Source organism: Muscardinus avellanarius (genome assembly GCF_963383645.1).
Source record: "Muscardinus avellanarius genome assembly, chromosome: 9".
Lineage (NCBI taxonomy): Eukaryota > Metazoa > Chordata > Mammalia > Rodentia > Gliridae > Muscardinus > Muscardinus avellanarius.
Genome location: NC_137795.1, coordinates 97,958,334 through 97,984,590, shown reverse-complemented (window position 1 = coordinate 97,984,590; position 26,257 = coordinate 97,958,334). Strand labels below are relative to the sequence as shown.

Below are 26,257 nucleotides of genomic sequence, written 5' to 3'. Positions count from 1 at the left end.
ACATCCTATCTACACAAACATCAGGCAGCAGTCATTTTCTTTTTGTGGTACTGGGGCTTGAACCCAAGGACATTCTACCTCTTAGCTACACCCTTAACACTCTTTTTTAAAATTCTGCAACAAGGTCTCACTAAGTTGTTAAGGCTGGCCATGAATCTGAGATCCTCCAGTCTCAGCCTCCCAGGTCCTAGGATTACAGACATGCTCTACCAAGCCCAGCTTTTGGCATGACTTATCACGCATTAATTATTATATTCCTACTAGGTACAGAGCACAATGTAGAGAGGGGATACAGCAGAAGTGTACTGCAAGGATCTAAGTGGTAAATAATAAAGTCTAGTTAACGAAGCACAGACTGCATACATGAAAGGGACACCTTAAGTAAAAACCCACACACATTAATCTAGGGCTGCTATGAGGCATAATTAGCATTTCCCCCCACAGGATTTGAAACTAAATTTGTGTTATTCTTGAAATGTGAAATTTGAAACTAAATTTAATCTTTATTTTTAAATTTTGGTACTAGAGATTGTACCTCTGAGCTACATCCCAAGCCTTATTTTATTTTTTATTTGGAAACAAAGTTTTGCTCATTTGCTGAAAGCCTAACTTGATGAAACAAGGTTAGAGCTCCTCTTGTTGCAGTATCCCAAGTACTGGGTTTACAGGCGTACACCACCGCACCCAGCTTATTGTTTTGTTTGCCTTAAAAAATTATCATAACAAAGGAGATTTTATTTTATTTATTTATTTATTTTTTTGAGAGAGAAGCACAAGAATAGGAAACTGGTATGGAAATCCTAGATTACCTTTAGAAATTTTGGAGTATGCATTTGGAACAGGTGAAATTTCTTTTAAGTTTTTATACAGGTTTTATGTTAGGATCAAAAGCTTGTTGTTCTTAGTATGACTATTTGTTCTTTTGCAGTACTGGGGATCAATCCAGGGCCTTGAGCATGCTAGCCAAGCACTCTACCACTGAGCCACACCTAGTCCTGCTGTGATTTATAGTGAAGGAATGTGGGAATGGAGTCACTATCTTACCTTGGAAAATTTGTCAACGTGGGCACATGGCAAGAGAGATGGAATACTTTGGGACACTTCTCACAACATAGGAGTTCCCCTCCATTTTGACAAACTGCACACCAGTCCTCATTGGGGTCCTCTTCCTTTCTTGTCTCTCCACCATGAAGAGGGGACTTCTGGGAGGCATCCAGCCACTCAGACTTTCCATTGGAGGAACTGTCCTGGTGAAGTCCAGGTTGATCGCCTGTGCTGTCCGGGGCATCGGATCTAGGCACAGCCTCCTCAGAAGCAGAGCTTTGAGTGCTATTCAAGAGCAGAGAGGTGAGTATGCTTCTTGGATAGCTGGTCTGCAATAAAAAAGAATAGTGTGTGTGTATATGTGTATATATACTGGTATTTTTTGCTCTGCAAGGGTGTGGGCTTATAATCTAAGTGACTCAGAAAGCTGAGGCAGGAGGATTGCAAGTTTGAGGCCAGCCTCTACAATTTAGGGTGACTCTGTCATAAAATATAAAAATAAAAAGGCCTAGGGATGGGGGTTGGTAGAGGAGTGCAAATGGGCTTAAGCCCCAGCGCACCCCAAACTGTCTTTTTTTTTTATTAGCACTGTTGCAATTTTAGACTATGAATCCTCTCTCCTTAAAGTTACCTGGTTACTTTAGAGGAGCCTGTGAGTATGTGTTGAGAACAGGTTCATTTTGTTTGCCACTAATTATATTAGTGTGTCTAATACTACAGAAGACACAGACCTCTACTGAAATATATCAAAACAGGTGACGGCTACACTCCCAGACCTATTTTATATTTTTATTTGGAAACAGGGTCTCTTAAGCCAGTGCGGCTGACTTCGAACCTGCGCGATCCTCCTGTCTCCGCCTCCCAAGCGCGGGGATTACAAGTGTGCGCCACCACGCCTGGCAACAGTGAAAATTTTTAATCAATGTTCTCTCCTTTAGACACTTTCTTCAATTTCAAAGTAATACAGATATCGTTAAAAGCAATCGTTTCTTGAATGTTACAATTTTCACATTCAGCTTTTATTTCTGCTGTTTACATCTATTATTTATTTGCTGCTTTTAGAGTTGTGTCTTACTATGTTGCCCAGGCTGGCCCTGACCTCATAATCCTCCTGTATCAGCCTCCCACGAAGCTGGGATTATAGGTGCCGCCACTGGGCCAAGCTTACCACATTTCTAAATGAAATGCTTATACTGGAGTATTCTGGACTTTCATGTTTTCCCCCTGTAGTGCTGGGGGTTGAAGCCAGCACAGGGCACTCTACCCCTGCACTAAAGTCAAGCCCAATCTATTTTATCCTATCTGTGGTGCTGGGGATTGAACCAGGCGCTCTACCACTAAGCTATCTATCCACCAGCCTTTTTGAGACAGGGTTTCATTAAGTTGCTGAGCCTGGACTCAAACAGGACTTGGTCACCACACCCTGCTAAATTTTTCTTCATGAAGTATCTAAAAGTAAGTTTTTGCAATCTGACTCTCCACCTCCTCCTTCACCTTACACACTCCTACCACCGCCACCATCCTGTCCCGTCCTCTTAACACAGTTTATACTAAACACTGAGTTTTAGCCGGGCGTGGTGGCGCACGCTTCTAATCCCAGAGCTTGGGAGGCTGAGACAGGAGGATCGCACGGGTTCGAAGCCAGCCTCAGCTACTTAGTGAGGCTCTCAGCAACTTAGTGAGACCCTGTTTCCAAATAAAGTATAAAATAGGTCTGGGAGCATTGCCTGGAGGTGGAAAGCCTCTGGGTGCCAGCCCCAGTACCACAAAACAAAAACAAAAAAACACTGATTTTTTAAGTTGGTAGGAGTCAGTGTGACTGTGTGTGGCATCTACTCCAACTGATTATTATCTGTCAGCATTGTCAAGAATTATAAAATTCACAATATTTGGTTACATGCATATTCAGGTTATACCCTGATTATATCATAGGTTTTTGTTACATCTACATTTGGGTGTTTATTGTTTACTGTAGAATCACAAAATGTACTATGACTACATTTCCTTTCTTGTTCAACATACTGTTTTTACTAAGAGTTGTTCATTTATTAATCTTGTTTTTCAGGGTTTCCATCATTATGCCAGTGTCCACAGGGTTATTAGATGCTTCTCGATCATCTCTGAACAGCTTTCTCCCCTTTCCAGCTCCGTGTGGCCTTCTGTCCCTCTGCTATAGATTGTTCTGCAAGAGCTGTTGTACTGGGGAAACCCTTTTGGTACTCCCTAAGTAGGAATACTATTGCAAGTGCTTTTTTTTGGGGGGGGGGGTCTGGAGATGGAACCCAGGGGCATCTGACCTCTGATCTACACCCCCTGCTCTATTTTGTATTTTTATTTTGAAACAGGGTCTCACTGAGTTGCAGAGGTTGTCTGTGAACCGCGACCCTCCAGTATCATCCTCCTGAATGCTGGGATTACAAGCGTGTGCCACCACGCATGGCTTTATTGCAAGCACTTATATAATTACATTTTGAGGCCTAGTTTCTTCATCTGATTCTTGTTTCACTATAACAACAGGAAAATCATAATTTTCGGGTGGTCCACTATTTTCTTGTTTTATTCGAATTGGCTCTAACATGACCACTGGGACTTTGTGTGTAGAATCCGCTCCTGCTGGTTTGCTGGAAGAGCCAGAGCTATATGTGGAAAAAGGAAGAATAAGAGAAAGAGATAAACAAAAGATAACTTAAAAATGCTACACTAAAATCTCACAGCAAAGTATACTAAGAGCACTCAGAATGATGAAATGACAGCATATCTTCACAATAATAACTATGTTATGTCAACAATAAAAAATGCAAAACAAATATAATTGTTACATGCACAAGCTTCATTTAAAATAAAAATGTTTTACATATTACCTATCAAAATAAATTTATCGTATATTTGGAAGGGTGACTAAAACATGAATTAAAATAAAACTGACTTCAACTGGGGCAACTTGACTTCACACTGTACAAGTAGCATCTTCGTAGGCGTTCCTATTACCTCTATGGTCTTGACAATGAGAATGCTTAGGCACTCGTTAACAATTTGTTGTCAGAGTGTGAAGCAGATTAGGTCATTTATTGGTATTTTGCTATTTAAAGAAAGTACTGGAACAACTATAATCACTATGTTCTTATGAAATTACAAGCAAAGTTTTCCCATCAGAGAATGTGTCTTTAAGGAAGTAAGAACTAGGTCCACTATCTAGGAGCAATTTCCAGGCTTAATGAGGAAAAGAGCAGAAACTAAAAATAGAACCTGAGTAACTGGTCATTTCTTTTAAAGTAGAATATTTGATCACTAAAAGTCAGAGAAAACAGGAATCAGTGTTATGTTATTGTTTCTTTCATAAATGTGTTTCTACATAGTGCTGTTTTACACATATTTATTTTGTCTTTGTTATTATGCTAATATCACTTTATTATAAGCACTTTTCCATTACAAAGATTTTTATATATTTAAAGACATATTTCTACCTAACCATTTTACTAATTTATTAAGATTAAAATATAATGACCAAAAGTTCAATTAGAAACCTGAAGATAAAGGAAGATTTTCGCAGTTTATTGAGTATTGCAACATGTTGAGCACTGGTAAGAGAAATCTGACAGGGGAGTTTAGATACAGTTACTCTCTGTGTCTGTGGGTTCCACATCTGTGGATTCAACCAACTGTGCATGGAAAATATTTAGGGAAAAAACCCTGCATCTATGCCAAACATGTACAGACTTCCTGCGTGTTATTCCCTAAACAAACACAAGGCGATAGCAATTTACATTAGGCAACAGCATTTACATCTTATTAGGGATTATCAGTAATCTAGAGAAGATTTAAAATACATGGGAGGATAGGTGTAGTACATATATTACAACATTTTATATAAGCGACTTAACACGTGCAGATTTTAGTATACTGAAGAGGGTTCTGAAGCCAGCTACTGAGGTAATGGGTTCTGAGGAATAATTGTACTAGAAATCGTAGTCAAGGTCATTTACCTTCCTCGGCTTCCAACGCTGGAGGCACTAGGTGAACGTATTGGGGGGTGGACGCTAGTCATAGTAACTGGTCCTGAGGGAGGAGGGGAAACCATACACAATTGTAAATAAATCAACAGTCATGTGTTAATGCACTACTAAAGGTGCTCACTTAGCACTGCGATGAAACTGGGAACACACAATAAACTTCTACGAAACAGTATGTAGTTGCCTCTGACCAAGCACAGCTGTTATGTCGTGGTAGACTAGCAGGGGTTCCAACTGTGACACTCCTCACTTGGGATTAAAGAATGCCTTGCTGTGGGGGAGTGTTTGTGCATGACTGGGTATTTTGAAGTATACCTGGCCTATACTTGTTATAAATTGCCAGTAGCATGCATGGCAACAAAAAATATACTCAAGGTCAATGGAACAATACGCTCCAGAAATCTCAACACTCAAGAAGCTGCGGCAGAAAGATCCCAAGTTCCAGAGCAGCCCTGGCAACTTAGCAAAACTCTGTCTCAAAATGTAAGACACAGGCCGGGCGTGGTGGCACACACTTGTAATCCCCGTGCTTGGGAGGCGGAGACAGGAGTTTCGAAGCCAGCCGCGCGTGCTGGCTTAGGAGACCCTGTTTCCAAATAAAAATGTAAAAATAGGTCTGGGAGTGTAGCTCGGAGATAGAAGGGCTTCCAGGAACCCCAGTACCACCAAAAAAAAAAAAAAAAAAAAAGTAAGACACAGAAAGTGTGGTGGTACAAGCCATAATCTGAATCCTTGGGAGGCTGAGATAACAGAATCACAGGTTCAGAATGAACAATTTAGCAAGACCCTGTCTCAAAATTAAAAAAATAAAAAAGAGCTGAAGGTATTGTTTCTGACTTTAAACCCCAGTACCAAAGTAAATAAATGAATAAAATAAATAAGCAAGAAAGCTTAAAGAACATTAGAAACTTCAGGTGTATAGCCCAGAGGTGGAGCACTTTCTTAGCATTCACAAAACCCTGGGCTTAATCCCCAGTATTGGGAAAAAAAATCTTCAAGTCCTTCCTGTGTTGGCGTAAGCAAGGTAGGATCTTGGTGAGGACCCCAGTACCATGGTAAGCTACAGAAAACAATAAAATATGGTAGGAATTATATAAAAAGAACAAAACAGCACCATCAAAAGAAACCAAAAAAGACCAATGAACTGAAGACAATGCACATCTGACTGAGAGGTTCTGACTTGGGGCAATAAACAAAAGGTTCTGAAGTCCTGCCATAAAAATGGTGATTCAGAATCTATGCTCTCTGTCTGCGATGGTAGATGATTAAGTACTTTCTCCAGAACCTGGCACTCAGAGGAAATAAATGTTAGCTTTAGGAATATTGCTAAAATGGCTTCCAGAAATATTTTGCCAAATTACACTCCCACAAGCTATGTATGAGAGAAGAGTACCTCTCTCATCAATGAAGATTAATCATTATTTAAAAATCTTGGCTAATGAAATAATTTACAAGTTTTATCTTGTTTTTTTCATATGGCTGATAAACTTTTTTGTTTAGTGTTTTGTTAGATGTATTTCCTCTTTAGGGAATTATCTACTGTGTGTGTGTGTGTGCGTGTGGATGTGTGTGTGTGTTAGTTACTAGAAATTGATCTTGGGGCATTCTACCTATGAGCTACACCCCAGCCCTATTTTATTTTTTGTATTGAAAAAGACTCTTCCTAGGTTGCTGAGGTTGTCCTTGAACCTGCAATCCTCCTGTCTCAGCCTCTCAAGTACTAGGATTACAAGTGTGCGCCCCACGGCCAGCTTTTTACGTCCTTTGGCAATATCAAGTGCCTTCTTCATTCATTTGTACAAAGTTGTAATGTCATAAACAGTTATCTGCCCCCGTTTTCTTACAGGATTATGCTTACAGTAGGTGTCTCCATTAAATTCTGTGACTGCCTGATGTTGTGCTCATGTGGCTGGTGAAGACCACACAAGCTCTCTTCTTCCCTCACTTCAGCTCCAGACACATATTATGCCAAGGGCTCCAGGAATTATATTAAAGTATTTTTCTTCAGAGGAAATGAGCATATTAAAAATTCTTCAATACAATTAATCATAAACTACCAAAAGACTGGTATCTCCGTGTATTAGTAATAATACATTTTTACTCTAAGAAAATTGCATCCTAAGAGACCATACCACAGGCAACTTAATTTATTAGTAGAAGTTTAAGGCTAATTTTCTCCTAGGAGTTCTGTAATACATATAAATTCTATTGCACTTGAGAAGAAAAGCTGGGTAAGGTGTTGCACACCTGTGATCCCAGTACTTGAGAGGCTGAGAGAGAATTGCAGGTTCGAGGACTGTTTCAGCAAATAGTGAGATTCTCATCAACCTACAAGACCATTTCCAAATAAATATAAAATAAGGTCAGGGGTGTGGCTCAGAGGAAAAATGCCCCTGGGTTCCATCCCAAGTGCCACCAAAAAAAAAAAAAAAATGTATTGAGAAGGAAGTTTTTCTTTGTATGTATACTTATTTCACACAGTACAAGAATCTCAGGTACACCTTAATCATCCAACAGAAACAGGGTGAGGGGAGAGGCATTTTCAACCATTAGAGTAAAAACTATAAAAATGTATATAAAACCAAAAGTAGACAATGTACCTGCCAGGCCTGGAGACGGCACTGATGAGTTTGGTGACTGCACCGTTCTGTTTGAGGGTGGTCTCGGCTGGCCATGATCTGTGCTAGCATCTTTCCTTACAATATTGTCCAGCATAATAGTACTTGAACAATCAATCTTAGGAAAAAAGAAACTACTTCAGGACAAACTGTTCTTGTAAGTCAAAAACAACCACTATAAATAGTAAGTCATACAGATATAAAACTGGAGAAGTTCTGACAGATTTACCCCATAAACAATACTGAAAAAAAGGTTTCACTCTTATTAGTAATATTCCACTTTGGTTAATATACTGAGGACATACTATTATAGAAGTCAGTTATCAGCAAGAAAAAGTACCAAGTATCATTCATACTCTTAAAAAAAATTGGGGGGGGTATTGGGGATGTAACCCAGGGACATTCTACCTCCTAGCAACACCCCCAGCCCTATTTTTTATTCTTTATTTTTTTGAAATAGGGTCTCACTAAGTAGCTGAGGCTGGCTATGAACCTGCACGATCCTCCTGTCGCAGCCTCCCAAATGCTGGGATTACAAGCGTGCACCACCACGCCCGGCTTCCATACTCTTAAAAAATTTAAACAAAAAATTTAAAATTTTTAAAAAATTAACTTAAATTTAACGATGGTTAAATAAGATGATGTTTATCCTGTCTCCAACTCCTATACTGGGGACTGAACCCAGGGGAATTCTACCACTGAGCTACACCCCCAATGCTTTTTATTTTAAAATAGGGCCAGCCAGGCATAGAGGCACACACCTATAATCCAAGTATTTGAGAGGCTGAGGCAGGAGGATGGCAGATATCCAGCCAGCCTCAGCAACTTAGGGAGAACCTACTTCAAAATAAAAAATAAGAGCCGGGTGTGGTGGCACACGCTTGTAATCCCAGCATTCAGGAGGCTGAGACAGGAGGATTACGGTTAGTGGACAACCTCAGCTACTTAGTGAGGTCCTTTACAACTCAGTGAGTTTCAAAATAAAGAATAGAAAATAGAGCTGGAGGGTGTAGCTAGGAGGCAGAATGCCCCTGGGTTCCATCCCCAGTACTGCTAAAAAATAAATAAAATAAAATAAAATAGGGATCAGGGTGTAGCCCAGAGGTAGAACTCCCCTGGGTTCAATCCCCAGGACCCTAAAAAAAAAAAAAATTGGTCTAGCTTAAAGACAGAACTCCCCTGGGTTCAATCCCCAGCACCACCCCACCATATATGAGGCATACTGACCATGTTAAGAGCTTGGAGAATGAATATATTATCTTAGTGTACATCCGACTGGCAGTATGATCTGACAGAACACGTTCTGATGTCTATTACTGGATTTGTCTTTGTCTCTTCTGTCTTACTTAGCATCCCTCCATCACCTGTTCCTAATATACTGCACAAGAGCCATTCAACTTCCCAGCTACCTTCTCTTGTATTTATTTTATTTTTTTAATTTTTTTGTGGTGCTGAGGACGGGACCCAGGGGGCATTCTAACACTGAGCTACATTCCAACCCCATTTTTAAAATTCTTTATTTGGAAACAGGGTCTTAGTGAGTTGCAGAGGGCCTCACTAAGTAGCTGAGGCTGTCCGTGAACCGCGACCTTCTGGTCTCAGCCTCCCAAATGCTGGGATTCCAAGCGCGCGCCACCCCGCCCGGCTTATTTTGTCTTTATTTCCCTCCCTTCTCAGCTTTGATTTCACAATCAGTCATTTACAAACATCTTTCACTCTACTACTATGGAAGATGCTCTGTTGTATGTCCAGGTGTTTATAATGTATGTATTTACTGCTGTTCTATCTAATATATCAAAATAACTTTTTTGTGTGTGGTACTGGGGCTGGACCACAGGGACATTCTACCTCTGGGCCACACAACCAGCCCTAGTTTTATTCTTTATTTTGAAACAGGGTCCAAGTTGCGGAGGGCCTCACTAAATAGCTGAGGCTGTCCACGAACATGATCCTCCTGTCTCAGCCTCCCAAATGCTGGGATTACAAGCGTGTGCCACCCTGCCTGGCTATCAAAATAATTTATAAAGCCGGGCGTGGTGACACACGCTTGTAATCCCAGCATTTGGGAGGCTGAGACTGGAGGATCGCGGTTTATGGACAGCCTCAGCTATTTAGTGAGGCCCTCCGCAACTCACTGAGACCCTGTTTCAAAATAAAAAATAAAAAAATAAATTGGGCAGGGGGTGGAGCTTGGAGGTCAAATGCCTCTGGTTCCATCCCAGACCCACAAAAAAACACTTATAAACCTCTAACCTGATAAACTTATGCCTTGGACTAGATCCAATTTTACTGACAATTTCCAAAAGAAGTTGTAAGCATAAATTCCGTGTACACTTACATCAGGAAGAGAAGGAAGATTGTAAGAACCTGCCACTGATGAATTCAAATCGATCATGGGCGAGCTGAAAGCCTTCCCGTCGTACCCGGCCGCACTGGTGATGGTGGGGCTGGAGGGAGTGGAGGACGTGCTGCTGGCAGTTGGCGCGACAGCCTGTCCACTGCTGATCTGCCACTGCAGGAGCAGGGAAAGAGAAGGCATCGGTCAACAGGCTCAGACCCAGCACCTACCTAATCGCCCTGGCAGAGAAGATGAAAAAAGACATTCTGTGTGACTTCAATGCTAACTGGAGTAAAATGAAGATGAAAAGGCACATAATTTTCAATAATCTTGTCCAAAAAAATTATTACTATTTTTTTTTTTAACTGGAAGGTAACAGTACCTCCATGCATCTGTCTTCAACGCCTTTCATAATTTAAATGCATCAGGGGAAACAAACCGAGGCTGCTTTTGCTCGTCCCAGCTGCCGCGGGAATGTGCACCCGAGGAGAGGGGCTGCGGTACCTGCTTTATGGCTTGCTGGGCCAGGAATGCCATCTGCAGGGGGTTGGGCTTCATCGCTTGTCGTGGGATATTCTGGTTGGCTGGGTATCTCAGCTGTTGAGGATGAGGAGGAAGAACGGGTCCATTGGTTTTAGGGCTGTGATTCTGAAAGTTTATCAAACGTGGAGGGGGTTGCTAGAAAAAAAAAGAAATCACTTCAGTAACGTTTACCTCCATAAAGACAAGGTAGAGAGAAGCTTATCTCATAAAACTCTAAAGTATGACAGAAACCCTGCCACAGATGAACCACGTATTAAAATTACAAACAGAGGGTAGGGGTCAGCAGACTTCCAAATTCGTACAAGCCATTTTAAGAAAGAGTTTTATTAGAAAAAACCTTAGGACAGGGGTTTCCAACTAGGATTTGCAAGTAGATTGTACCTAGATTGGGTCTAGGCCATGTTGGGAAGTAGATAAAAGCTTTTTGTGTGTGTGTGTGTGGGGGGGAGAAGACGGGGATTGAACCCACCCAGGGGCTACACCCCCATCCCAAATTTTATTTTTATTTTGAAACAGGATCTCATTAAGTTGATCTTACTTTCTGAGGCTGACCTCAAACCTGTGATCCTCCTGTCTCAGCCTCCCAAGTTCTGAGATTACAGGCTTGTCCCACCACGCCTGGCTCTTGGTACTCTATTTTTTATTCTTTTTTTTTTTTTTTTTTTTTTTTGTGTGTGTGTGTGTGTGTGTGTGTGTTTGTGGCACTGGGGTTCCTGGAAACCCTTCTACCTCTGGGCTCACTTCCAGACCTATTTTATATATATGTTTTTGGAAACAGGGTCTCTCTTTAAGTTTCTGATTATCTTTTTTAAGGAACTACCCTCTTCCAACTTCCTAGAATAGTAACTGTTAGCATTTTACTTAACAGTTACTAAATGTCAGGTATTGCTTTAAGTGCGCCACACACACTCATTTCCTCTTAACAACCCTATAAGGTGGGCATTATCTTTATTCTACTATACATTAAGGTAACTTGCCAATAAGTAACAAGAAAGTAGGGACAGGGCTAGGATTTGGCTCCAAGGTCTGAACTGTTAACCAACAAATCATTAATGATGAAAAAGTTGGTACTGATAACATTTAAAACTTTACAAGTTTTTAGCCAGACATGTTGATGCACTCGTGTAATCCCAGTACTTGGGAGTTAGGACAGGAGGATCACTGGTTCGAGGCCAGACATGACAACTCGGTGAGACCCTAGCCAGCCTAGCATGACCCTGCTTAAAAACACCGTAAATGCTGTCCCTTCGCTGGATGCTGAGACAACAGACCTAAGAAAGAGTAACTTTATATGCCAGTCTCGTGGACCATCTGATTCTGCAGTTGAGAATTTACTGCAAAGTGAATACTTCTTTTCAAGATATCTTAAGTATGTCCGGACAAACTTCTTAGAGAGGAGACTTTCCACATTCAAAGGACAAATAAACCAGGAGCCTTTAAGGTGAAAGCACAGCACCCCAAACCTTGGCCCTTTAAAGGCATACAGCTATAAAATACAGCCAGGCCTCAACTTCTTTTTCTTCCATTTTTGAATTTACTCTCCTATCTGGGGTTGTCTCCTTCTTCCCTCTTATAAATTAGCGGGTGCTGGGTTGACCCTATTTCATGAGCAGTCAGTAACTACAAACCCAGTGAGAAATAGACTTAGATACAATTTCTGGACCAAGTCAAACTCTACAGGTGAAGACTAGAAAAACAGCATTCAAAAAAAGAGAATTTCATCGCTGGGCGTGGCGGCGCACACTTGTAATCCCGCGCTTGGGAGGCGGAGACAGGAGGATCGCACAGGTCCGAAGCCAGCTGCGCTGGCTTAAGAGACCCTGTTTCCAAATTAAAAAGTATAAAATAGGTCTGGGAGTGTAGCCCGGAGGTAGAAGGGCTTCCAGGAACTCCAGTACCACCAAAAAATAAATAAATAAATAAATAAGTAAATAAATAGAAAGAAAAAAGAGAATTTCAAAACCTTCCAGAAGCGTAAGCCTGAGACCACAGCAACACTTTGTAATTTTTCTATAAAAGTTTTCTGACTTGAAGGATTTTATACCAATAGAAACACAGAAAGGGAGCAGTTAGAAAATCCTTGTGACGAGAGTAAAAAAACTTCTATATTTACTCAAAGAACCTTTTTTCTTTCTTTCTTTCTTTCTTTCTTTCTTTCTTTCTCCTTCCTTCTTTCTTTCTTTCTTTTTCTTTTTTTCTTTCTTTTTTGCAGGTCTGGGGATGGAACCCAGGGGCATTCGACCTCCGAGCTACACCCCCTGCCCTATTTTTATTCTTTATTTTGAAGAAGGGTCTCACTGAGTTGCAAAGGACCTCACTAAGTAGCTGAGGCTGTCCACGAACCGCGATCCTCTGGTCTCAGCCTCCCAAATGCTGGGATTACAAGCATGTGCCACCATGCCCAGCTAGAACTTTTCTTTTAAGTAGAAAAGCACCCAAAATAACCTTTAACAGAGAATAAGGGCAGATAACAAAAGTTTTCCCATTCAGTCTCAGCCTCTCCCCAACTGATGTTTGCATCACGATGGGCAATGACAGGATGCCAGAGTGGTATGCTACAGGTTCAAGGCCTGCCTCCGCAGCCTGGAGGGACCCTGTGTTCAAGTCAAAAATTTAAAAGGGCCAGGGGTCCACCCAGAATAGAGGGCCCCTGGTTTCAACCAAGAGAGAGGGAGCAGGAGAGGGAAAGGGAATCAGTAGAATTAGATGTTGATCCTGTCGCCCAAAAGTTTACAGGTATATAACTTTAAGGGGATATTTTGTATGTGTGTGTGTGGTACTCGGGATGCAACCCAGGAGGCTTTTATCTCCAAGTTAGAGCCCCATCCCTATTTTACTCTTTAGTTGGAAACAGAGTCTCGTAAAGTTGTTGAAAGCCTCACCAAGTTGCTGAGGCTGGCTCTGAAACTTTGATCCTCCTGTCTCAGCCTCCCAAATACTGGGATTACAAACATGCACTGTCAGACCTGGCTCTATAAGGCAATATTTTGTAATATTTTTCTCCCTCTCCTAAGTTGTTAATAGCTGGTTAGGCTAATATACCTGTGATGGAGGAAGCAATTTAAAAGAACACTAGCAACAAGTTGTGATCTTAAAATAATGATCCCAGGGCATTTCTGGTCAAATGGAATAATAAAATTTTCAAGATACAGAAGGAAAATAATTGATAATAATAATAAAAAATAGAGAAATAACTGAGAGCTTAACCAGACAGACATAATCACAAAGGAAACTGTTGCTGTGAATTATGTACAAAATGTTGTGTTCTGTAACAGGCAGACCTGTCCTTTGGGGCTTAATGGATTATACTGTATAGTGCTAGATGAATGCAGTTTATCAAGTTTGCACCACTTGGGCCATTGAACTATTGTACTTCTGTTACCATCCAACTCGTGAAGCATGCAAACGACATGACTAAGGGGAAGAGGAACTAGGGAACTAGTGATTGTGAGATGCAATCCTTTCAATTCACCGGCACGAGTGGGCAAATACCTAGCTGGATCTGCACATCATGGAGACAGGAACACAGACACACCTGCTACAGACAGGGACTGCCAAAATACATACATGATAGAAACTACGAATGTCGAGAGCCACTGGAATACACAAGTTTATAGGAGTGAGCAAACTACTAAGTGAAAGACGTAGGAGTGGATATTTTGCAGAGGGTAGATAAGAAAAGATGAGAGTGGAGAAAGGTCTACAAGTCATAGAGAACAAATAGAAAAAGACCACAAGGTACGGTAAGGACAATAGGCGAAAAGTATTCCTAAGTGGAAAAATTAGACAGTATGAGAGACTGCACTTTACATAATTAGTAGCACTGAATTCCAGAGACTGAAAACAAAATCAAAAGCAAATTTCTCAGGAAAGAAGGCTTGCTTCTGTTTTCTTACTGGTGATAGGAGCACCTCTTTTCAAATGCTATCTAATAACTGCTGCATTCCTTACTTCTTAGTGAAAAGACAATTAATTGAAATGATAAATTCATCCCTTTTCTGGTTAATAAGCTATTAAATGAAAATCATACCATTTCTCAGAAACTTAAATATTAATACATATAAATGCTTAGCACAGACACTCAATAAATATTATTTTCTCTCTCCACAGTTCACCTCAGAAAAATTGTAGTACTCTTTGTAGTCTACTTTTAACATGTCACTCTGTTCTCCATTTGTTAAATAAAATTTCAATGCTGCCAGGTACATTCCTAGGATTTAAAGAATTCAATTCTCCTCCCATGGAACACTCATCAGAGATCTTTTAAATTGCATGACATTTACTTTGTATAAAAACTTGGGTTAAAATAAAATCTAAAACGGGCATGCTACCATTCCCCTAGATTTGACCCCTTTTAGAAACAAGGTCTCGCCAAGCTGCCATACCATGAACGCCATGCCCAGCCTCACATGCCTTCTTAATCAAATGACAAAGTCAGAAACTCCTGGCGCAGTACTCTATTCCTTCATAGGAAGGACAGTAAGTCAGCGCCGAGCTGTTCAACGAGCTCAGCAGCAGGGCCTGTGCGAGGTCCCGGGTCCCACCCGAGGCGGCTTGCATGCATCTAGCAGGAGTTACAAAGGCCATGGCGTTTTGTAAGGGCTTGAGTCCTACAGAAACCGTTTCAATGTTTTCTAAGATTGCTACCAAAAAAAAGGCCTCTAAGTTGCTTTTTTCTTAAAAGAATCATACTATAGTAAAAATGTTAGTATAAAAATTTCTCCCCTAGTAAACTGGCATGTTTCCTTTTTATTAAATAGCCAATACTCACGTTATTCCCATTTCCTTTTTGCTTTGGGTGTCAAAAGGACAACCACTTTTTGTTCTGAACATAATGAAAATTCTTAGCCTAGGTCTGTATACTCTGACTCTTTGATTAAACTCCACTCTATTTAACATGTATCATTTACCAAAATCACTTCAAATTCTCTTCTGAATCAGAAAGAATATATACATCAATTTTAATAAGTATCTGAAAAGAACAACTTATACGAATTAGACTTTAACTCTAGTAAGCCTTTACAATCTATGTATGCCCACATCTAGACTGAACAGAACTTTTTAAACTACCTAACAAAAATATTTCAACCTTTTATATTCAAAAAATTGGGTTCAAAATTAACAGAATACTTCATACCTAGTGAAGATAAGAGTGGTGGATAGAGTATTTGCTCATGGAAAAGTATGAAAAAGGTTCATATTTTGATGAACTGCAGCTCTGCTCTTTTCTATTTCATAATGCCCTAGTTTTTAAGATACAATGTGAATTTCTAAACACTGCATTCCTGTACAGAACAGACTCTTTAAAAAGCACTCATCACTCTGAAGCACTAATACAGGAATTTAGGTACCCAGCTTTTTCCATCAGTCACAGGCATGGGTTATTTATCCCTTACTATAATTTGAAGACAACAAACAGATGATAAAAGAGATGTACTAAACAAATAAATCATATTTTTTAAGTAGAGCTAAAAGCTAGGTGTTCAATCAGGGATCTTTAAGATGATATATTTTTTAGTTCAAATATTTGAATCAAGGACAAGGGATGTCTTGGTTATTTTAAGAGCTGCTGAACACAGTTATACTACAATTGTCTTAGTTAGGATAAGCCTGCTTCCAAATTTACCTGATGAGAGATGGAAGGCTGCTGGATGGGCCCCTGCATTCTAGGGCTTGGTAAACCCACAGGTGCTGGCCTCCGTTGCACCTGTTGCCTCTGAGCCATTACCTGTTGCTGCATATGCTGGAGCCGTAACTGAGCTAGGCTGATCTGTGTTGGAAACTTGGATAACTGGTTTGAAGATAAACCACCTGGTGACTGTGAATTCTGTTCCACGACAGGATTCTGCTTAGGCGTTTGTTGTTGGCTCTCTTTATCTTCGATTACTAAAGAACCTAATGAAAGAAAAAGAGTAAGACATAAAGTTGTGTTAACTGGTGAGTCCTACTCATATTCTGAATGGCTATTTTTGCTGAACTTCAATTGCTAAGAAATCTTTTGGTCTCAGAATCCCTTTACATTTTTTTTTTTTTTTTTTTTTGGTGGGGGAGATACTGGGGATTGAATCCAGAGGCATCATTCCACTTATAAGCTACATTCTTGGCCCTTTAAGAAAAAAGGTTTTTTTTTTTTTTTTTAAATTGAAATAGGGTCTTGCGAAGTTGCTGAGGCTGTCCTCAAACCCATAATTCCACTGTCTTAAGTCTTCCAAGTACTGAGATTATTAGGTGTGTGCCATCACACTCAGCTCTATTTCACTCTTAAAAACAGAGGACTCCAGCCAAGAATGGTGGCCCACTATAATCCCAGCACTTGGGAGGATGAGACAGGAGGATTACAGGTTTGAAGACAGCCTCAGCAGTGAAAGATTCATCAACCTAGGAATATCCTATTTCAAGGTAAAAATAAAATAAGATTGGGAGTACAGCTCAGAAGTAGAATGATCCTGGGCTCAATCCTCAATACCACAATAAATAAATAATATATGCCTTCAAGCCAGATGGGGTGGTACACGGTTTTAATCCCAGTACATGGGAGGCTGAGACAGGAAGACTGCGGTTTGTGGCCAGCCTCAGCTAAGTGAGGCCTTCTACAATTTAGTGAGACCCTGTTTCAAAATAAAGAATAAAAAACAGGGCTGGGGGTGTAGCTCAGAGGTAGAATGCCCCAGATTCAATCTCCAGTACTGAAAAAAAAAAAAAAAAAGTTCAGTGTGTATGTATGCCTCTATCACCTTGTGCTCCATTAGATGTATGACACTACAATGCACCAGTAACAATGCCTTCAAAAATGCCTTCAAAGAACTTTTATGTTGATTTTCTCTATCAAAATTTATCAGCCAGGCATGGTGAGGCACGTTTGTAATCCCACTACTTAAGAGGCTGAAACAGGAGGATTACAGATTCGTAGCCAGCCTCAGCTACTTAGAGAGGGCCTCTGCAACAGTAAAGAATAAAATAGGGCTGGGGGTGTAGCTCAGAGGCAGACTGCCCCTGGCTCTGGGTTCAATCCCCAGTACTGCAAAGAAAGAAAGAAAGAAAGAAAGATTACCCCCCCCATCCGCCTTAATAGCCAGGTGTTGTAACACATGCCTATAATCCTAGTACTTAGGAGGCTGAGGCAGGAGATTCACAGGTTTTAGGACAGCCTCAGCAAGTAGTGAGATTCTTATCAACAAGTGAGAACTTGTTTTTAAATATGAAATAAAATCAGGCTGAGCAGTGTAGCTCGAAGGTAGAGTGTCTGAGTTCAATCCCCAGCACCCCAAAAATACCCCACAAAAGAAAAAAAGTAACATGGGAGCTGGGAGTGGTGGTATACACTTGTGATCCCAGTACTTGGGAGGCTGAAACAGGAGTGTTTGTGGACAGTCTCGGCAAGTACTAAGATTCTCATTAATCTAGTGAGACCTCATTTGTTGTGTGAGATACTGGGGGTTCAACCAGGGGCATTCTACCTTGGAGCGACACCCTCAGCCATATTTTTTACTTTTTTTTTTTTTATTGCGTATGTGTGTGTGTGTAGGGGGGTACTGGGGGTGGAACCCAGGGGCTTTTCTACCTCGGGGCTATACTCCCAGACCTATTTTTTTATACTTTAATTGGAAACAGGGTCTCACTAAGTTGCAGAGTGCCTTACTAAGTAGCTGAGGCTGGCGGCAAACCCAAATCCTCCTGTCTTGGCTACCCAAGTACTGGAATTACAAGTGTGAGCCACCACACTGAGATTGTTAGACTCTATTTCAACATTTAAAATAAAATAAAATATGTCTGAGGTAGAATGTCCCTGGATTCAATCCCCAGCGCACACATACACATGTTGGTTAGCAAAGCATAAGATTGTTTTACATTGTAAGAAAACTAAATCCCCTAATTAATAGCTAAATTCATATGTGTTTCTGCACTGTCTGTAATAATAGTCTTTTCTCACACTGTTTCAAAACAAAAACAGAAAGGGCAGGAGGTGTAACTAATAAAGTAAATGCCCCTGGGACCTATCCCAGTATAACACCAAAACAAAACCCTAGGACTCTTCTCTAAAATGTTTCACAGAAGACATGGATAAACAGGTTTGGAACACTTGTCTCTTTCTTGGCAGATTTACAATGTAAATATCACTGTAGATTTATCTACCAAGCTAAAAATGATAGCTCTGATAATATCTAAGTTAAAGGATACTGTTTAACTTTATTCATAAACTTTATTCTATCAGAGTTTCACAAACTCATTTAACTAGGAGATCTTATTTTTGCTCTTGCTATGCAGATTTATCTAAAACTACCCATTTGTGTGGTCAATTTTAAACATAATTCTTAAATACACTTATATTTACATGTGAGTGTATTTGCATATTGTAAGTTGTGTATGTGAGTGTGTGTGTGTGTGTGTGTGTGTGTGTGTGTGTGTGTTGCACTGGGGACTGAATCTAGAACCTAGGAGCATTCTACCTATGAGCCATACCCCAGACTGATTTTATTTTATTTTATTTATTTATTTTTGGTGGTGGTACTGGGGTTTCTGGAAGCCCTTCTACCTCTGGGCTACACTCCCAGACCTATTTTATATTTTTATTTGGAAACAGGGCCTCTTAAGCCAGCGCGGCTGGCTTCAAACCTGCGCGATCCTCCTGTCTCCACCTCCCAAGCTCAGGGATTACAAGCGTGCGCCACCACGCCCGGCTGATTTTATTTTTTACTTGGAAAGAGGGTCTTACTAAGTTGCAGAGGCTGGCTTCAAACCCGCAATCCTCCTGTTTCAGCCTCCCAAGTACCGGGATTACAGGCATGTACCAATACACTCAGGTCAAGTTATATGTTTTAAGTATATGTATGTATGTGTGCTTTTATATATCTACCTTTGTGGATTTTTAACTTATGATTAATTTTTACTATATGGAGATGTGTGATAGTAGAGCAGGATGTGTTAAGGAAGAGAGCTACTTATATGCACTCTTTGTCTTTCCAAAGCTGCTTCTTTTTAGTAGTGCAGGAGAAAAATACGTATGATTCCAGTTGCCTCTGAACTGGCCTGCAGTGGTCTCTTTCAACCTCGGCTTCGAGGATTCCCTTTGTTCTTCACTTGTCTGGATGAGACCTGTGTAGGCCTGTTTTTCTTGCCTGTGTGTTCTAAGAGCACTGGCTCTTTCTTCTGTTATTCTCCTTTCCTACCAGAATCTAACCTTGGGGATAAGAAGAGCAACTGTTTTTGATGATTCAGAAATAAAGTCAATGAAACAGAAAACAACAACAACAACAAAAAATCAAAGGGAATACTGATTGTTGATGAACAATGTATCTAGAATTATTAAATTTTTGTCTAGTCTCCCTATGAGAAATTAATGTGACAAGACTTTACTCAGCAAAAGAGCTGCTGAGCTGCTTGCAAGGATCGTCTAGCTCCTAATGTTACCCAATGATGGTCTTTCTGTGATAATTCAGTTGGCTCTAATACATACGATCTGGGTACTTTGCTGTCTATGTGTTATAGTTCAGTTAGTAAATAAGCATCCGTGTAAAATTATAACCTGACCAGGCAGAAGAATAACAACAACAGAAATCTTCCAAAAAAGATAAAGCATCTGAACTACGGGGACTTGATGAAGGGTCTCAAGGACAGTAAGCTGGTAACAATATGATAAGAGGTATGCTGCCAGGATGGTAGGGCATGCTTGGGAGGCTGAGACAGGAGGATCACAGATTGGAGGATAGCCTCAATGATTTAGTGAAACTCTCGGCAACCCCCATTTCAAAACCAGAAAATAAAAAAGGCCGGGAGAATAGTTTAGAGGTAGAATGCCTCTGGATTCAATACTCAGAGCCATATTATAAACATCAAATTTTGGGAGGGCTGGGGACATAGCTGAGGTAGAGTGCTTGCCTCGCATGCACTAGACCCTGGGACCAATCCCGTATGAACAGTGAGAGGCAACACATTCTGATAATTCTAGCACTAACCACGCAAACAAAACTCTTTGGGGAATAAAAACCTCCAAATCCCTACATACCTAGATAGCCTACAACTCAACATAAAGATTATTTTTTTCTCATGCAAACAGAAACATACATGTTTATATTCATACATAGGTGTTACCATAAACATACATTATTAATAAGATCAGGAAAAAGAACTTGCCTGTAAAACAAGATATGGGAAAAACGCTTAGGGAGTAGACAGGAATTATGTTCCATAACATGTTCTGATCACAGAGTTCCACAAACAAATGGCACTTAGACAAAGTGGATCTACATAATGGCTTACCTAAGTTGATAATATTTTGGGCCCAGAAGCTAGGATCACAGTGAAACTGGATGGTGTTGTTGGTCACTGGGGAAGCATCGCACCTTGCGCGAAGAAGGTACCGTAACCGGTATGTAATCTGGAAAGCAGAGAAAGAACTAAACACCGATATCTATCTGAGCAAAGAATTTATTACAGGCCCATTGAATAACTGGTCTCTAGTATGATTGCTAACACACAATAATCTTACATATGGATTATCAAAGTAGTCATGCACAGTAAATTTTCTTTTTAAAAATGTTACAGTCTGTGAGGTATAACTCAGCTGTACAGCTACACAGAATTAAAGGGCATCTTAAAGTGATGACTTAAAGTCAGCTTTTTAAATTAGGAATAGGCCGGGCGTGGTGGTGCACGCTTGTAATCCCATCAATCCGGAGGCTGAGACCAGAAGATCGTGGTTCCCAGACAGCCTCAGCTACTTAGTGAGGCCCTTTGCAACTTAGTGAGACCCTGTTTCAAAATAAAGACTAAAAAATAGGGTCGGGGGTGTAGCTCAGAGGTTGAATTCCCCTGGGTTCCACCCTAGACCCGAAAAAAAAAAAAAAAAAAAAAAAAAAAAAAAAAAAAAAGGAATAAAGCTGGGCACAGTGGAGAACTTGTAATCCTAGTACTCGGGAGGCTGAGACAGGAGAATGACCGGTTCATGGCTCTCCTCAGCAACTTAGGCCTTCTGCGACTTAATGAGACCCTCTTTCAAAATGAAAAATAAAAGAGGGCTGGGAGTATAGGTCAGAGGTAGAATACTCTCAGGGTTCAATTCCTAGCTCCACCAAAATAGATAACAAAATAAATTAAAGTGGTGATAAAACTTCACAGAAATATCTCCATTTGTAAAATGAAAATTTTTAATGTACCTTGCTCATTTATTTTAAGCCACCCCACCCGAGACTAACGATTGATTCCCAGAACTACTGAACTGTAGTTTTATTTTTTGATAGGTCTTGCCGAGTTGCTAAAAACTTACTTTTTAAAAGAAAGTTTCAGAATGTAGACATAAGGGGCTAATGCGATATAGACAATACAAATTGATCTGCACTTTGGAAATGGAGCAAGGTCTGCTAGTGAGGAAAAACTAGATGACAAGATCCAAGAACCTGTCACACAGCCAGGCGTAGAGGCACACGCTGCGGTCGCTGCCATCCCAGGACGTGGGAGGCGAGAGAGAAGGACTGAAGGTTTAAAGACAGGCTCAGCAACTCAGAGGCAATATGGTGAGACCCTATTTCCAAATAAAAATTAAAATAGGTCTGGGGGTATAGCCCGGAGGTAGAATGACCCAGGGTTCTATCCCTAATACCACCCCCCGCAAAAACACTTGTTATATGTTATTCTGTGGGATGCTGATAATCATTTAAAAGTAAAGGCATTGCCACACATTTTCAAAGAAATAAAACTAAAGGAGAAGCCAGACATAATGGCACATGCTTATAATCCCAGTACTTGGGAGGCTGAGATAGGAGGATTTGCAGGTTCGAGGACAGCCTCAGCAACTTAGTGAGGCCATCAGCAACCTAGCGAGACCCTGTTTCCAAATAAAAAATAAAATCCATCTGGAAGTGTAGCTCAGAAATAGAATGCCTCTGGGTCCAATTCCCAGTACCACAAAGACAAAAAAACCAACTAAAGGAGGATTTTATTTTTTATTTTATTTTTTGGTGGTATTAGATTGAACTAGTGGCATCTATCTCTGAGCTATAACAGCAGACTTATTTTTTAAATTTTCAAACAGGGTTTCACTAAGTTGTAGAGGCCTTCGCTAAGTTGCTGAGGCTGGATGTGAATTGCAATCATCCTGTCTCAGTCTCCCAAGTACTGGGATTAGGTGTGTGCCAGCACGCCTGGCTAATGGGGGAATTTTTAAGAACATTCGTATGACTTGACATCTAGTGGTAAATGTTTTCCAGATTCTTGCTATTCAAAACATGGTCCGCAGACCAGTAGCATCAGCAACCTCTATTTCACAGAGTAGCAGCACTGTCAGAAATGCACCGTCTGTCTGTCCAGATCTACAGGCATCTTCTAACAGGTTTTTGACCCTTTTTAAAATAGTTCATCAAGGTCCTTGGGTTTGATCTCCAGAACTTTTTTTTTTTTTTTTTTAAAGTTCACCAGCCAGGTGTAGTGGCGCACGCTTGCAATCCCGGCATTTGGGAGGCTGAGACCAGAAGATCGTGGTTCGCGGGCAGCCTCAGCAACTTAGTGAGGCCCTCTGCAACTTACTGCCCTCTGCAACTTACTGAGACCCTGTTTCAAAATTAAAATACAAGGCCAGGCATGGTTGCCCACGCTTGTCATCCCCGCGCTTGGGAGGCGGAGACAGGAGGATCGCGCAGGTTCAAAGCCAGCCGTACTGGCTTAAGAGATCCTGTTTCCAAATTTAAAAAATATAAAAAATAGGTCTGGGAGTGTAGCCCGGAGGTAGAAGGGCATCCAGGAATCCCAGTACCACCAAAAAAAAAAAAGAAAGAAAGAAAGAAAGAAAATTAAAATACAAAATAGGGCATGGGGTATAGCTCAAAGGTCAAATGCCCCTGGGTTCCATTCCCAGACCCACAAAAACAGGAAAAAAAAAGTTCACCAAACCAGTACCCACACATGGGGTTGAACTATCCAGCATTCTATTTCACAGAGTGGTAAGGGTAAGAACACTAACTCTAGGGTCAGGTCTGAGACAATAGTTTGAATCTTAATTATACCTGATGTTCACTGAATGATATGAGACATATCACTTAACATTCTGTCCTGGTTCCATCATTTGTTAAACGGGAATGGATAGGTATAATCTACCTCCTAAGAGTTATTTAAGCTTAACTATTACATGAAACATGGTTAAAAGGTCCTAGCAGGCCACAGTTGATCAGTAAATGTTGGCTATAATTATTTATCAACAATATTGTTTGAATTAAGTTCAAATGCTACGAAGACCATGAAATTTTTGGGAAAAACAAAACAGGAATGACAATAGTAGATTAAAACTGAAGTTAGGCTGGGCATGGTGGTGCACCCCTATAATTCCAGTGCTTGGGAGGCTGAGACAGGAGGACTGTGGTGCACAGCCAACCTCAGCTACTTAGTGAGACCATGTTTCAAAATAAAGAATTAAAAATAGGGCTGCCTGTGTAGCTCAGAGATAAAATGTCCCTGGGTTCGATCCCCAGTAAAATACACACACACACACACACACACACACACACACACACACACAATAACTAAAGTTATGTGTGAATTGTGCCAGTTTAAGTATAAGCCGGGCATGGTGGTACACGCTTGTAACCCCCCACCCCGCCTTGGGAGGCGGAGACAGGAGGATTGCACAGGTTCTAAGCCAGCCTTGCTGGCTTAAGAGACCCTGTTTCCAAATAAAAAATATAAAAAAATAGGTCTGGGAGTGTAGCCCGGAGGTAGAATAGAAGGGTTCAATCCCTAGTACCACCAAAAAAAAAAAAAGTATTTTTAAAACCCAAATATTATGGTCAATTAAAATTAGAAGCCAGGTGTGGTGGTACAAGTTTGTAATGCCAGTACTCGAGAGGCTAAAACAGAAGGATCACAGGTTCAAAGCCAGCCTCAGCAATTGAATGAAGCCTTCCTTTCCAAATAAGAAATAAAAATGGGTTGGGGGCATGACTCGGAAGTACAATGCCTCTTGAGTTTAATACTCAGTATCCCCCTCCCAAAATCTCATTTTGGGTTTTCTTTACTTTCTTTTAAATCCGAGACAGCGTCTTGCTAAGTTGCTTGGGCTGGTGTCAAACTCCTGAGCTCAAGTGCTCCTCCGGCTGGAGCTGCCCAAACAGCGTGGACTACAGTTGAACCCCACGCCTAGCACATCTGTACATCTCGAGCTTCTCACAGTTTAGTCTGTCGCTGTAGTTTTAAGGAATGTTAAATACCACACGTTATCTTACCAGCCGCTTGCTATAGAGTAAGGCTGTACTGCTGCCACTGGAAACTGCCCATTTAGAGAAATGCATGACATGTTCCAACTGCTTGGAAAGTCCAGCCACTTCCTGCTGCTGTTGCATAAGTTTTGTGCGATGATCCTTTGCAAGGCTCTGAAAAGAAAATGATTTTGTAATTATTTTCTGCACTTAACATTTATTTCAATGGTCATTTTCAGATAACCTTCTCTATAAATTCAGTTAGCAGAATTAAAAACATTCTTGGGCCAGGGATAGTGGCACAGGCCTATCATCCCAGGAGGCAGCAACTTAATGTGACCCTGGCTCAAAAATAATAAATAAATAAATAAGTAACACACACAGAGTAATCAAAAGTGGACAGTACTGAAATTTGGGTTATTTTAAGGTCCCATCCAAACACTTCATCCTTGACATGATAAAGGGAAAGAAAATAGGGATTTCTACTGTCTCACGGAAAACTGTTATACTCCTACATGAACCTATATTTGCAATAAAGACTGAACCTAGGTACCTGCCCTAATCAGTTTAAATTTGGAAAATACACATGAACAGTCAAGGCCTTGTCATCCCTAATCTAAGCTCAGAGAGAAGCAACCGCTGATTTCTGTAAGATGTTTCCTTAGAAACATTCTAGTCGGAACAGAAATGCTGACTTTTGAGGAGGTTCCAAACTGAGGAGTAGAAAGAAGCTCAGGTGTGTCTTCTATGGTGACAACTATTGGGCGTGAGCATGTAAAACTGTTACGTTTGTCTTAAAGGAGAGCTCTAGAATAGGACAATGGGTATGAGAAATAAAGGTGGAAAACTATAAGTGAAAGTTACTTAAAACTGCTATTGAAGCCGGGCGTGGTGGCGCACGCTTGTCATCCCAGCATTTGGGAGGCTGAGAGAGGAGGATCGTGGTTCGCGAACAGCCTCAGCTACTTAGTGAGGCTCTTTGCAACTCAGTGAGACCCTGTTTCAAAATAAAGAATAAAAAGTAGGACAGAGGGTGTAGCTTGGAGGTCGAATGCCCCTGGGTTCCATCCCCAGACCCGCAAAAAAAAAAAAAAAAAAAACAACAACAACAACAACAAAAACCTACTAATGATGACCATGTTCATTTTTATAGATTCAAAGGTCTGGTTATTTTTATTTTTTGAAGCTCAACTGATTTTGAGGTACGTTATGGTTCTCTTGGAAAGCAAGTCATGATGTTTGTTAAGCAGAATTTTGAAATTTTCAGTTAAAAAAAATATTTTTGTGGTACTAGGGTGGGGTGGAGCCCAGGGGCTTTCTACCTCTGGGCTACACCCCCAACCCTATTTTAATATTTTATTTGGAAACGGGATCTAAGCTGCCGAGAGCCTTACTCAGTAGCTGGGGCTGGCTCAAACCTGTGATCCTCCTGTCTCAGCCTCCCAAGTGCTGGGATTACAAGCGTGCGCCACCATGCCCGGCTGAACTAAATTATTTCTAGGAATCGTATTCTCCTTAACTGTG

The 26,257-nt window shown here is 40.7% G+C and overlaps 1 protein-coding gene across 2 annotated transcripts in view; it reads right to left on the bottom strand.

The window, feature by feature from the left end:
- TRIM24 (tripartite motif containing 24) overlaps positions 1–26,257 on the bottom strand; it is a gene marked incomplete at both ends in the record, with an annotated part of 89,583 nt that overhangs the window by 5,474 nt on the left and 57,852 nt on the right. Inside the window, 9 exons of one of the 2 annotated variants that reach the window (XM_080701919.1) lie at positions 1,045–1,373; positions 3,512–3,680; positions 5,028–5,100; positions 7,655–7,790; positions 10,011–10,184; positions 10,515–10,688; positions 16,180–16,448; positions 20,811–20,928; positions 24,761–24,907. In XM_080701919.1, coding sequence (XP_080558045.1) covers positions 1,045–1,373; positions 3,512–3,680; positions 5,028–5,100; positions 7,655–7,790; positions 10,011–10,184; positions 10,515–10,688; positions 16,180–16,448; positions 20,811–20,928; positions 24,761–24,907 — 1,589 coding nt within the window. The remainder of the gene's footprint in view (positions 1–1,044; positions 1,374–3,511; positions 3,681–5,027; positions 5,101–7,654; positions 7,791–10,010; positions 10,185–10,514; positions 10,689–16,179; positions 16,449–20,810; positions 20,929–24,760; positions 24,908–26,257) is intronic. The other variant, XM_080701920.1, reaches the window with a different exon arrangement.